Here is a 13,715-nt window from a genome sequence, read left to right as displayed (position 1 = left end):
TAATGGATTAATGGTCAAAGTTATACATTGACGCATGTATAAAAACAAAAGAAGAGAAAGGAAAAAAAAAAAGTAAAGATAAAGCAAAAGTGTAAAGAATTTGAAAGCATGACCCTACACAAAAAGTAAAAGAATTTAAGCAACGGAGGTTATGCAACATAATAAGGGCATGTTCTCATTGCCTGAACTGAACTGAACTTAACTTAACTTAACTGAAATGAATATTTTATAAGAGAAGGAAATTAGGAGCTGAACTGAAATGAACTAAACTGAACTGAATTTCAACGTATGAGAACAGGCCCTAAGGCCGATATCAAGCTTGCTTAGTATAGTTGGTTGGAGATTCAACTAATACTTAGGGGGTGAGCCGGTGAGGATCTCTTACCATTCTCCTTCCCCTCAATTCCAAGTTCCAAGTGCATGGCTAGGCCTACAATTATTAGACAAAATAAGAGTTGAAATCTATTTGGGGTTATTCTCCATTACCAAAAAAAAATAATAATAATAAAATAAATAAATAAATAAATAAATACATCTTATAAGTTATTAGACATTACTTTGAATATCTCATCTTAGAAATTCTTATATAAATTTTTGGACATTTCATAAAAGCTTTTGGTCATATGTATTATTTTGTGCATGGACTCGCAATGAAACGAACTCTCCTAATACTATGTGTTTACACTTTGTTATGTTCTTATTAGGACCTATATATTGTGTATATTGTATAGCTAACGGGCTTATCTCATGAGCCTTATTATCTTATTAGGTTGTATAAATATACTTCTCATACTCTGATAGGAACTTCGGAAAATTATTTCATGACATGGTATTAGAGCCAATCAAATTCTAAATCCCTAAATTTCTAAATTCTACATTATAAATCCCTAAACTCAATTTCTGCAATTTTTTTTTAATTTCTGGTTCGAATTTTCAGTTCGGATTTCTGTTTCGAATTTCTTCCGGTTTAAATTAATTTTTTTTGTGGTTGCCTCGTGTTGGTGTTGTTGTGTCGTAGTGTGTTCTTTGGTCCCTATATTCTGTTCTACAGCTTCTACTGCTTCGAATTTCTAGTTCGCATTTCTTTACACTCTCATTGATCAATAATGAAGAATGACACTACTACTATGTTTTCTTCTATTACTTCCACACGCAAGTCGAATCTCTATTACACTTATTGTAATCGTACGGGTCACGATTACAATGGTTTTTTTCTTGTTCATGGCCTACCCGAATGATGGCTGAACAAATATGGTAACTAAGGGCGCTCGGTTGCCGTTTCCATTGCTCAATCTGCCGCTACTACTGCTCTACCTATTGCTCTGCCTGCTGCTGTTAATCTTCCCTACTACCGCAACTCTCTACCCTCCTCTAATTATGTGTCGCAAGGTCTGTCAGGTCGCGGGGACATCCTGTGACCCTATCCCGTGGCTGTTGCCTCCTTCTCGCAGCTTCTGCCAAGGCGCGGGAATATCCGGCGCCCCTGCCCCGCGGCTGCTGCCTCCTCTATCGCCACTACTCCTATTACCACCACTACTCCTATTACCACACTCCTATTACCGCCACTATTCCTATTTTGGGTGGTGTGTTCGGTCCTCCTCCAGATTATATTGATGATGATTATTTATCATTGTCATAGATTATTGACACCGGTGCATCCCATCATGTTACCGGCAATGAGAAATTTCTACAAGATGCTCATTCAATTATTTCTTGTCATGTTGGTTTTCCCGATGGTGCTAAGGCCATGGCTACTGATGGTAAGGCCATGGCTACCGAGGGTCGTGTTGTCTTGGCGGATGGCATTACTCTTGAACATGTTCTATTTGTTCCGAAATTGAATGGCAATTTGATTTTGGCGTCTAAGTTGATTGATGATTCTAATTGCTTTCTCCGATGCACTAATTCTCTTTGTGCTATACAGGATCAATCCTCGGGGAGCTCAATTGGATCGGAGGCAGTGAACGAATAGATGGACTATATTATTTCCGGCGTATCCCAAAAGTATGTGCAATCACGGGTCCGAAGATATCTACATTTGAGTTGTGGCATCGTCGTATGGGGCATCCGTCGGAGAAAATTGTCAAATTGCTTCCTGCTATTCGAGGTAGTACTGCTACTAAATGTTTACATAAAGCATGTGAAAATTGTACTCTAGCTAAACAAACCCGAGACAGTTTTCCTGATAGTGATAGTCGTGCTAGTTGTATTCTTGAAATGATACATTGTGATTTGTGGGGACCGTATAAGACGGCTTCTACTTGTAATACTCATTATTTTTTAACTAGTGGATGATTTTTCAAGAGGTGTTTGGGTTTATTTGCTGAATAATAAAACTGAAGTTTATTCTTCTTTCCGTTCTTTCTTTGCTATGGTCAAAAATCAATTTGATGTTACAGTTAAGTGTGTACGGAGTGATAATGGAACCGAATTCAGACACATGCTTCCCTATTTTGATGAACATGGCATTCTCTTTCAAACCTCTTGTGTCGGTACCCCTCAACAAAATGGTCTGGTAGAGCGTAAACACCAACATATATTGAATGTCGGAAGTAAAGCATTGATGTTTCAAGGCAATTTGCCAATTGATTTATGGGGAAAGTGTATTCTTGGGGCGGTTTACGTTATTTATCGCACTCCTTCTGTCTTACTTGATAAGAAAACTCCATATGAAATGCTTTTTGTCAAACAACCTGATTTTGATGCATTGCGTGTGTTTGGGTGTCTTTGCTTTGCTCATAACCAAAAAGCTAAGGGTGACAAATTTGCTCGTAGGAGTAGAAAATGTGTGTTTATGGGTTATCCTCATGGCAATAAGGGTTGGAAGTTATATGATTTTGAAACCGGTAAAATCTTTGTCTCACGTGATGTCAAGTTCCACGAGAATGAATTCCCCTTTGTGCCTACTAGTGACTCGATTAATGCTAATGTGGGAACCGAGGGTGTGTCACAAGAAAATGTGGTAGTTGACCATGATTTTTTGGACGACCTAAAGCATGTGCTAGAGGTCAGGGAGGGCTCCCTTGACCTTAATCTTGTCCACGTCCCAAGCAGCCCTACTGCCGCAACTTTTGATGTTGTTGCTGCTTTGCCATCTATTGCTACGCCTGCTGTTGCTATTGATGCTGCTGCTACAACTGATGGCAAGCCAGCCCGTGGCACCTTCTGCCAGCCACGGCCACGAGCAGCCCGTGGTGCCTGCTGCCAACAACACTCAACCTTCGTCAAGTTCTTCTTCTTCTTATCCTATTGACATGGGTCGTGGTCAAAGACCACAACATCTTCCAGGGTGGCATCTGTCAGAGTTTATAGGTACTAATTGCGGAAAAACATGAATCATATTCATATAGTACCTAATCCCAAGATCTAATGCATAACACATAAAGAACATATGATTGTACCTTTGAAGCGTGATTCCACGTGCGATCGAGCAAGAACAATGGGAGATAAAGAACCCCAAGCGTGATTTCCCTACTTGGTCCACAGGCACAAGTTGAACCTCCACTAATGCTAGTTAGTTGTGATTGAACGCTTTAATCAACCTTCAACGGAGAAGAGAGACACGAACAAACCATGAACCACCACGATGAACACCACGAGCCCCCACGAGGGGGCGCCGGACGTACAGACGTGAGGGGAGAGGGGAGAACCGTTAGGTGAGGAGATTGTTTAGAGTTTTGGAACTTGGTTGCCTTGATGTCAAATTCACTGTAAGTTAATTATGACTTACTGCAACCCTAGGCATGAATCTTATTTATCGATCATATCTCTAAATAAGAGTCCATGTCAAGCCTAAACACCTTATCCTAAACAAACTACTCTAGCCCAACATTCAACATGGTATGTCATAATCTCATGAAGCCCATTACTTGTTTAACCCAATACCCTTGTTGTGTGACCTCATAGGATTCATTCTATTGAGCTTTGGACTATTTAACTAGCCCAAAGATCATTTGTCATATCTAGCACCAAACAATGACGACCCAAAAGAACGAACTTATTATTTCCATAGTGATCCTTGACATATCTAGTAATTGCACTTATCGAAGACATAATTCCTTCAGCATCGTGATTACGTTGCACATACTATATCTCTCTTGAGTCCATCTATTCCTAGTTCACCATCTTCTCCGAGCTCTTCAGGTACTCCTTATCCTTTAGCACATTTTGTGAATTGTGATAAATTTTCTATGCGGCATCGTGTATTTATTGCAGCTATAGATACGACAGTTGAGCCCCTCAACTTCAAGGAGGCAATGCAAGATGCAGGTTGGAGAGAGGCGATGCAAAAAGAAATATCTGCATTGGAAAATAATGAAACGTGGGTCATGGAACAATTACCTCCAGGCAAGAAAGTTTTTTGGTGTAGATGGGTGTACAAGATCAAGCTTAGTTCCGATGGTACACTTGAAAGATTGCAGGCTCATCTTGTTATATTCGGTAATTATCAGGTTGAGGGTATTGATTATAACAAGACTTTTGCTCCCGTTGCTAAAATGGTAACTGTTTGTGCTTTTCTTGCTATTGCTGTTGTTAAAAATTGGGAATTGCATCAAATGGATGTCCACCATGCATTCCTTCATAGTGATCTTGATGAGGAGCTTTATAGAAGCCTCCCCCTGGGTTTCATGACACTTAAGCCTGGTATGGTGTGTCGTTTTCAGAAGTCATTGTATGGTCTTCGACAAGCCCCTCCTTGTTGGTTTTCTAAATTGGCCACATCTTTGAAATGGTACAGATTTTTGCAATCGTACTTTGATTACTCTCTCTTTACTCTGCAAACTGGGTCTATTCAACTTAGTGTTCTGGTGTATGTTGATGACTTAGTAATATCTGGTAATGATTCTTCTGCGATTACATAATTCAAATCATATTTGAGTGATTGTCTTCATATGAAAGATTTGGGTTTATTGAAGTACTCTCTTGGTATTGAGGTCGCACGGAGTCCGAAAGGCATATATTTATGTTAACGGAAATATACACTTGATATTATTGCAGAGTCTGGTTTGCTAGGGGCCCGTCCTGCAGGTACTCCTATTGAGCAGAATCATACTCTAGCTAAATCAAAGTCACCTCTTTTTTCTGATCTTGAAATGTATCGGCCACTTGTGGGTCGTTTGATCTATTTGTCTTTTACTAGACCTAATTTGGCTTATGTGGTGCATATTTTATCTCAATTTATGCAACAACCACGACAGGATCATTGGGAGGCCGCCCTCCGTACAGTACGTTATTTGAAAGGTTGTCCAGGTCAAGGTATCCTATTGAGTTCAGATTGTGATTTACACATTGCAGGTTGGTGTGACTCGGATTGGGCTAGTTGTCCTTTGACGAGGCAATCGAATTCTGGTTGGTTGGTATTTCTTGGTGGTTCTCTTATTTCTTGGAATACTAAGAAGCAAGACACTGTGGCTAAATCTTCTGCAGAGGCAGAGTATCGTTCGATGTCTAAAATCACTGACAAGTTAAACTGGTTGAAGGCTCTACTTCTTAGCTTGGGAGTCTTACATCCCCGTGCGATGAGCTTGTTTTGTGATAGTCAGTCCGCATTATATATTGTGCAGAACCCGGTCTTCCACGAACGTACTAAACATATTGAGGTTGATTGTCATTATGTTCGAGATGCAATCCAGGAAGGTGTTATTAGTCCATCTTATGTGAAGACAACTGATCAACTAGCAGATATATTCACTAAGGCACTACGTAAAAATCAATTTGTGTATTTACTTGGCAAGTTGGGCATTTGTAATTTGCATGCTCCAACTCGAGGGGTGGAGGAGGGTATTAGGGCCTATATATTGTGTATATTGTATAGCTAACGGGCCTATCTTATGAGCCCTATTCTCTTGTTAGGTTGTATAAATATATTTCTCATACTCTAATAGAAGCTAAGGAAAATTATTTCGTGACAATTTTAATCATAAAAAGTTCAAATATTTGTGAAAATAAAGGAAAAATATATAAATGTGATATTATAAGACCATTTTGGATTCAATACAGTATGAAAATAGAAAAGGGAAAAATAGCCTTTACAGAGTAGTTGATGATCTTTTGTCATAACTCATAAGCATCTAATCCATCTTTGGATGTTGCATATAGGCCAGAAACTGGTTTGTTTTACATAGCAAAGCATTGGGATTTGCTCACTTTAGTACTTTCCAATCAATGCAATTTCTTCACTTTCATTCTATCTCCTTTTCTTAGATATATCAACAAAATTTAGAAGACAAAATATGGCAACTTCAATCAAGTACGAATAATCACAAAACAGAAAACAGTTGAACACAATCCACAGCTCCATGAAAGGAACAACAAATTCTCAGAACATTAGTATTGTGAAGTTTATGTTGGAATGAGATAGAAAATCACAAATTCAGAGGATAAGTCTGTCACAGTGGATACCAGAGAGACTGCTTTCAGTTGGAGCATATAGTTCATACAAGAAGTTGGGAATCGTTGGTGTGCAGGGAAGGAGGATAAAGAGAGAAAACACATAAAAGAATGAAACTTAAAGATTACAAGTCACAACATACAAGTAAAAAGAGGATAAACAAAAGTGAGTGAAAGTTTAACATTGTTTCAAGTCATTACTCTAAATAAAATGTTAACTGTAGGTCCCAATTAATAAATAACTCTTAGAACCATATCGTACATGTCTCTTAACAATATAAAACCATGAAATTAGATGATCGATCTTGGCTACACTTGGGATTATCACTTGTAGAAGTCGAAGTCTGTATCAGGCTTCTTCACATTGGATCGATAACCCTTTTCGAAATCCTTTGGCAAAATAACATATCTGTTTTTGCGGACTGCATGCATTCCAGCTTCTTGGCAAATAGCAGTGATCTGCAAGAATTCATAAGGTAAACTTTAGACAGTCTTTTACATGCATTATTAGGTAGGAGACAGGGCGACCAAATTTTTGTATAGGAGATCAAGTAAAATCATTGAATTAAAACATAGACTAGATTGTATTGAATTACATTAAAGCTGTTATAGAGCTTATCTATCTAACTTCCCAAAATGATTGTTTCATCCATGTCAAACCAAATGTCAGCAACTTAATGTTAGCAATTTCTATTGTATCCTTCCGAAATTGGCATCAATATCCAGCCTTATAATCTCAGAGCAATTTTGCTTCAATCGTCCAGTACCTCTCACTATTTTTTCAAAGATACCTGTTCTTTCTACCCTATCAACCAGATGTCCAGAATTAAGCAAAATTCACACAAACTTACTGACTTTTGCCCATTTCAAAGCTAGAAAGTCATAAAAGAGTTGCCATGAAAGTGTCAGGATGAGAAGGAAAGTCTCAATGAGGATAAAGATATCACAAACATAAATGATACTTCCATCTTTCAAAATGCAAGTTTGCTAAAAACAGAGTGACACACCATTTTAACTTTAAATATCTTTTTCTGCTCCATATTTGTTGGCAAATTTGTAGATTATAAGGATGAGAAATATGTTTAAGTCAAATTATAAGTAGCCAGTTGTTATCATTATACACCAATTACACAAGGTAAATAGACCCAAAGCTTTAGAAGTAGTTTGGCCTCTGCTTTAAAGATCAGAGATAGTAAAGAATTTCTCAAATTTCTGTTGTAAATTAACTGGACAAAAGCCATTACCTTCACCAAGAAGAAGATAAACAGCAAACACGGAGATCTGAACTATAATTCCTAAGTTTCATAACCAAAATAGATCTAGTAGCCATTTCCCTAGACCAACAAGCAGCCTCAAAACATCAGTCTGACATCCACTAGCTACTAGTCCACACTACACATCCTACTTATCTTTACAAAGAAAACCAAGTGAGCGCTCAAACCCAATTTCCAAAAGGCCAACAAGTGCTGTGTGAGAGGATACATAGGCTGTAAAATCTACAGGGGAAACTGCCTCCAGAGAAAAAAATTGAAAGGCCTTATAGTCCTCTTCTTCTTTAAGCCAGAGGTCTATGGACGAAGGCCAATTGGTGCTGGATAGCAATATCAAGTGACACAAAGCCCTTTTTTTGGCCTAAAACAAGCTAGCTACACAGAAAGATTGACCTTAAGCTTCTTCCTGCTACAGCCTCAGCCTCAATCCAGCACCAACACCAGTCTGACAGCCACCAGCTACTGTCAGACATTAGACCACACACACATGCAACTTCCACATGACTAAACCAGTCAACAAGTAAACTCTAGTTTTGAATCCTTACAAGGAAAGCCAAGTGGCAGGGCTAAAAAAGTAAAAAAATAACAGGATAAAGATATAGTCAGAAAACCCAATTTCCAAAAGGCCAATAACTAGTGTGTGAGAGGAAGTATAGGCTGCAAAATTCACAGGGGCAACTGCACCCAGAGAAAAAAGTTAAACTTTGGGCAAGGGAGAGGAGAGGGGTGGATCAAGAAACCTTGTCCCCTTCATCTGTGAGCCAAGTCTATGATTAAGACTAATTGGTGGCTTGGTACTAGATAGCAAGATCGAGTGAATCGATACCCCATTTCAAACTTAAACATCAGGCCTGATTTATTTTTTTGTGAGCAGCTCAATAACCCAAATGTGAGCAACCTTATGCATCATTAAGTACAGCACAATCAATTTACAGGGGCTAATGAGTGTTGCAGTTACTGTAAAAAAGATATCAACGATGAAGCCAAGAACGAGTTTCTTGGCTGGCAGAAATTGTGCTTAGATTTCCATCCCAATAAGATCTACAATAATTGAAGATCCAGAATTTATATTACACATGATTGCATAATACTACGTCTGTTTTAGTTGTTCTTCTCACTTTACATTGAAATTTTTTTAAACACACATAATTTTATATCATTTTTGTCATACTATATTTACCATCATAGCCCTTCCAGATTTACACCTTTTTCTCTGTATTCTCTCATACTTTATTACACCTACCCGACTTTTTACACTCTCTCTTAATTCATCTTACACCCACCATCTTTTAAAACATTTCTAACACCCACTCATCTATTCAAAGTTTTTTTATATTATGAATTTATATCAAGTAAGTCAAACAAAGGTAATAGATAAATTTGAATGATCACGGTTCCATAAAGAAAATCAATGGACCAGATTTCTAGCCAGTGATGATTACCATGTCCCAGTGAGTTTCTTTTCAGGAATATATGGAGATATGGATCTAATAATATGAAACACACTGCATCACTTTCCTCCCTCACCCAATACTAAATGATGCTGCTCTATAAGCGTGGACCAAAAAGCAATTTTCCAGGACAGAAAATATTGGCATCTTTGTCCGACTTTTAGCTATATTGAACAAGCAACCATGAGGACAACAGCAATTTCTAACTGGAGTCAACACAATAGACAGTAGAACATTTAGGTCCACGCAAGTGTGTCTTCCAAAAAATCAAGCCAGGAACGAGAACCCACAACAAGACATAAATTCAACAACTGGGGAAGTTAAGACTGATACAATAAGGATTAAAATCTTACCTTCGACACAATCAAGAGAATAAATTCAGATATAATCTTATTCTCAACTAATACATACTGATGAAATATGCAAAGTGGTCATAGAACAGACAAATCAAACACAGGCACAAAATACATCATACTACTAACCTCAGCAGCACTAATCTTGTCTGGGCGTGAGACGTAATCCTCCAAGTCAACTTCATCACTCAAGTTCATCTTGGCAGTACAAACCTGGAAGAAAATGTGGGCAGATAATAAATTTATGCATATAGAGTAATAGACCACTGGAACATGAAAGAAGCAACGCAGCCCTTAATGTCAATATAAAAAATTTTACAGGAGAGAAAAATTAATAAATAAAGGTTTTAAGCATCCCCATAACTCCCCCCCCCCCCCCCCCCCCCACAAAAGAAAAAAAAAAGGGGAATAAGGAAATGGTAGCTGGAAAGATAGGATCATAGTGCACCTGAAAAACAAGCCTCTTTTGTCGTCTATCAGGCAAAGGAAACTCAATTTTCCTGTCCAGTCTTCCAGGACGTAGCAATGCAGGGTCAAGAGTGTCAGCTCGATTAGTTGCCATGATAACCTTGACGTTCACGGTTTGGTCAAACCCATCCATCTACAGGAGCAGCAAAAATTTAACATATATACAATACAGGGGATGGCAACATAGAATTATACATTCCATCTTTATAGGAGCAGACACATCTGTATAGCTTATATGCTCTTTGAATAATACCTGATTCAAAAGTTCCATAAGGATACGCTGAACCTCCCTATCAGCACCAGTCTGAGCATCAAATCTAGCAGTAGCAATAGCATCTACCTCGTCAATGAAAATAATTGCAGGTGCATTCTCTTTAGCAAGGCGAAATACATCACGGACCATTCTAGGACCCTACATTAAACAAAACAGAACAATTCAGTAAAAAAATTCAACATGATTCAATTAAAAAAATATTAATTAAAACATTCTGCTTAAATATAAGATTTTTTTTAAAATAAGAAAAAAGTTAAAGAAACAGATATAGGTCCTGAAGGTCTAGCAAGAAAAAAATGCAAAGTTGAATGTGAGTGTCCAACGATATGATTAGACAGGGGATACAAGGATACTTTCTTATGTTATACATGTATCAATATATGTATAGGTGAAAAGCATTAATTTCCTCCTCTTTAGACAATAGTGAAGTGTCCAAACCTTACGCTTGGCAAACATCAAAGATGGACCATTGAGCTGAAATGAAAAGCCTAAGTTTTGTAGTTTATGTTAATAATAATGTATCTTCTTCTAATAGTCAATATCTCTAAAGAAAAGGCTGCATATATTATGTCTCTTACCCAGCGTAATTAACAGTCTCTTTAGAGAATTTGGGATGATGCTAAGGTTAGTATAAAGTAGAAGATGCTAATTACAACACATGAAAATAAAATATGATACATGGAAAGAAAATAAAATTATAGAGTATATAAATACCCACCTACAAAATTTTAGAGAGAGCGAAAAAGGGAATAAAAGTTGGGAAAGACATACCTCACCCAGATACTTCTGAACAAACTCAGAACCAACAACTCTAATGAAGGCAGCAGTAGTATGATTGGCAACAGCCTTTGCAAGCATTGTCTTTCCAGTACCAGGAGGGCCATAGAGCAAAACTCCCCTGGGAGGATCAATACCAATTTGCTTGTACAAATCATGATGAGTCAAAGGCAGCTCAACTGCTTCACGAATTTCCTGCTTTTGAATGTCACATCCTCCAATGTCCTGACAAAGTTATTGCCAGAAGAGCATTAAGAAACATAGATTCACAAGAGACTCAAAGATCGATGAACATAGTTGTGTAAAATAACAATCTGATATATGTTGAAGTGAGCTTTGAACAATGACCAACAAATGATGCACTACAACACAACTATTTCAAAACCCTTACAACCAAATAATCCCCAAACACATAAAAGAAAAAAAGGATAAGTCAGCAATGAACCATCTAACGAACATCAGGAAAAGTAAATTCACAGAACACAAGCAAAAATAGATGCACACTGTAATAAACACAATGCAGCTTCAACATTATAATTGTCCTTGCTACCAAGATAGAAAGAAGTGCAGGCAATCCAATAAGAAAGCTTAAATAAACACTTTGAGTTACCAAACAAGCTGTATACGAAAATATTTTATGCATTCTTTAATTTAATTTTCGATTCATTACAAAACTAATATCAAACAGCTAGTGAAATCTCAAATCCAAAACTAAATGCTAAATGCCGTAAATTAATTACTCAAGAGTATGGGACTGAAAAATTCATATCTATACAACACCTTTGAGATGAACTACAGAATAGATAGAAGTAAAGAGTTGCCAACATGGAATGAAACATAACAACAGACATTGTAACACACTAATGCACCCTAGCCAGAGGTTATGACCTTTCTAGGTATTTGTTAAAGCACTAACTATGCATACAAGGAACAATAGATAGTAATAGGATAGAGCATTACTAAACAATTGTATGATGCTATCAGGTACAAATCTACCATGTATGCAAAACAAATCTTCCAATATAACAAAATTCGTGGGCATGTCCTCATGGCAGATCAATCGATACAGGTTTAACAGCATTATTCCCTAAAGATAGTACTTTTCAAGATATCGGACATGTCCCACACACTAAAAAGTATGGGAATACTGTCAGGCATTACAATACAGTAGATGAATCTTTATTGCTTCAGATAATCATTTTATCACCTATTACTACCATTTATACTAGTACTAATCATTCACCAACCTTAAAAGTTACAACTAAATATGCAGCTATGGCGCTATGCTCCCAAAAGTTCACCTTTCTCACATTAAACTTCAAAACTAACAACCCATTTCAGTTCTCATACATAATATACCATCAAAATACAGAAAACAAAACCCTTAATTTTAAAGACCCTCGTTTTCTTTACTAAATTCACAATTTATCACCAACAAAAAGTCCCCTTCATACATGCATCAAGAAGCACAAAATCAAACTCCAATTACAGAATAAAATTCTTTCAAAGTAAAAAAAAAAAAAAAAAACAAATATTTCAAAATCAACAATTACCAAACCCCTAATTTAAATTACCAAATTCACAATTTTACTCCAAGAGCACAATTCAACCAAAACAAATCACCAAATCAATAACCCACAATCCCAAATCTTGAACAAAACACATCAAATTCAAAAAACCCTAAAATTCAATAACCCAAAAACCTAGAATCAAAACCCTAACAGAGAGAAAACTCACATTATAACTAACATCAGGCTTCTCAGACTGACTCAAAAGCGAGATACTCGAATCGGCTTCAGGAGGAAGAACATCAACAAGCGCATTCGAATGTCGGTGAAGCGCAACCGAAGCAGAAGGCTTAAGCAACTCACGATTAATCGTACTAAGAATCCTGACATAGTAATTACTCCCAGTAGTAGACCCAACAATCCCATTATTCTGATCAACCATCTCCATAAACTGCCCAATAACAAGAGGCACAGATTGAATCCGTTTGACCTCTTCTTGAGCTCGAAGATGCTCTCGTTTGAGGTTTTTGAGTTCGTCTTTGACGTATTCTTCTTGGATTTCCTTGAATTCGATTTGGCGTGCTAGGGATTTCAATCGGCCGTAAAGATCTTCTTCTTCTGGGGAGGAAGAATCTTCCGATGATGTCCATGAGATTGTTGCTGGTGGTTCGGATGGTGGTGGGGTGGGTTTGGGGTCGAGCACCATGGTTGATGCCGCCATTGTTGAGTTGTTTGAATGATTTGCAGGAGAGAGAAAATGCAGTGAGGGTTTGGAGTATTGCCGAAGAAATTGTTCTGGTTAGAGGAGAGACCGAGAGAGATGTAGAGTTTATATACTCTGTATAAGACGGTAAACAAGGAATATTTAACTAAGTGTTTCAAAAAAAAAAAAGGAATATTTAACTAAGTGTTTCAAAAAAAAAAAGGAATATTTAACTAAGGGTATAATCATCAAAATATATACCAGTAGATGAAACCCGTGCATCCGGCTATGTATAGCATTTTCCATTAATTAAATGGGGAGTTTTTTCCCGAGTTTTTAGAGAGCCACGTAGGATTTAATCTTCTCAGTGCGCCATGTAGGATTATAAATCTTAGTAGTAGCCAATTAGATAAGAGATTATTAATTTTTTTAGAATTAAATAATTCAAATGCCACGTAAGCAAAATTGGCGAATGAGATTTTTAAATTTAAATTAATTAAATATTAAATATTATCTTTTG

The 13,715-nt window shown here is 37.3% G+C and overlaps 1 protein-coding gene across 1 annotated transcript; it reads right to left on the bottom strand.

Moving 5' to 3' along the window:
• Positions 1–6,496: 6,496 nt before the first annotated feature.
• On the bottom strand, positions 6,497–13,304 carry LOC145616555 (26S proteasome regulatory subunit 6B homolog). The gene is made up of 6 exons (XM_081671302.1): positions 12,722–13,304; positions 10,979–11,209; positions 10,187–10,345; positions 9,914–10,066; positions 9,595–9,678; positions 6,497–6,849 (listed from the first exon to the last, which is right to left on the bottom strand). The coding sequence occupies exons 1-6, from the start codon at positions 13,211–13,213 to the stop codon at positions 6,715–6,717; spliced, it is 1,254 nt and encodes a 417-aa protein (XP_081527428.1). The 5' UTR covers positions 13,214–13,304; the 3' UTR covers positions 6,497–6,714.
• Between the last annotated feature and the right edge of the window lie 411 nt (positions 13,305–13,715).

Source organism: Chenopodium album, chromosome 26 (assembly GCF_948465745.1).
Source record: "Chenopodium album chromosome 26, dcCheAlbu1.1, whole genome shotgun sequence".
In the NCBI taxonomy this organism is placed as follows: domain Eukaryota; kingdom Viridiplantae; phylum Streptophyta; class Magnoliopsida; order Caryophyllales; family Amaranthaceae; genus Chenopodium; species Chenopodium album.
The sequence above is the reverse complement of the archived record's forward strand: the minus strand, read 5'-3'. Positions and strand labels throughout refer to the sequence as shown.

Bases quoted from the DNA above. Each gene is read 5' to 3' on its own strand.
- LOC145616555 (XM_081671302.1), bottom strand. From the start codon at position 13,213: ATGGCGGCATCAACCATGGTGCTCGACCCCAAACCCACCCCACCACCA. The intron at 10,346-10,978 runs GTATGTCTTTCC...TGTTTAATGTAG, and splicing joins TTCAGAAGTATCTGGGTGAG to GGTCCTAGAATGGTCCGTGA. The intron at 9,679-9,913 runs GTGCACTATGAT...ATTTTCTTCCAG, and splicing joins AAAAGAGGCTTGTTTTTCAG to GTTTGTACTGCCAAGATGAA.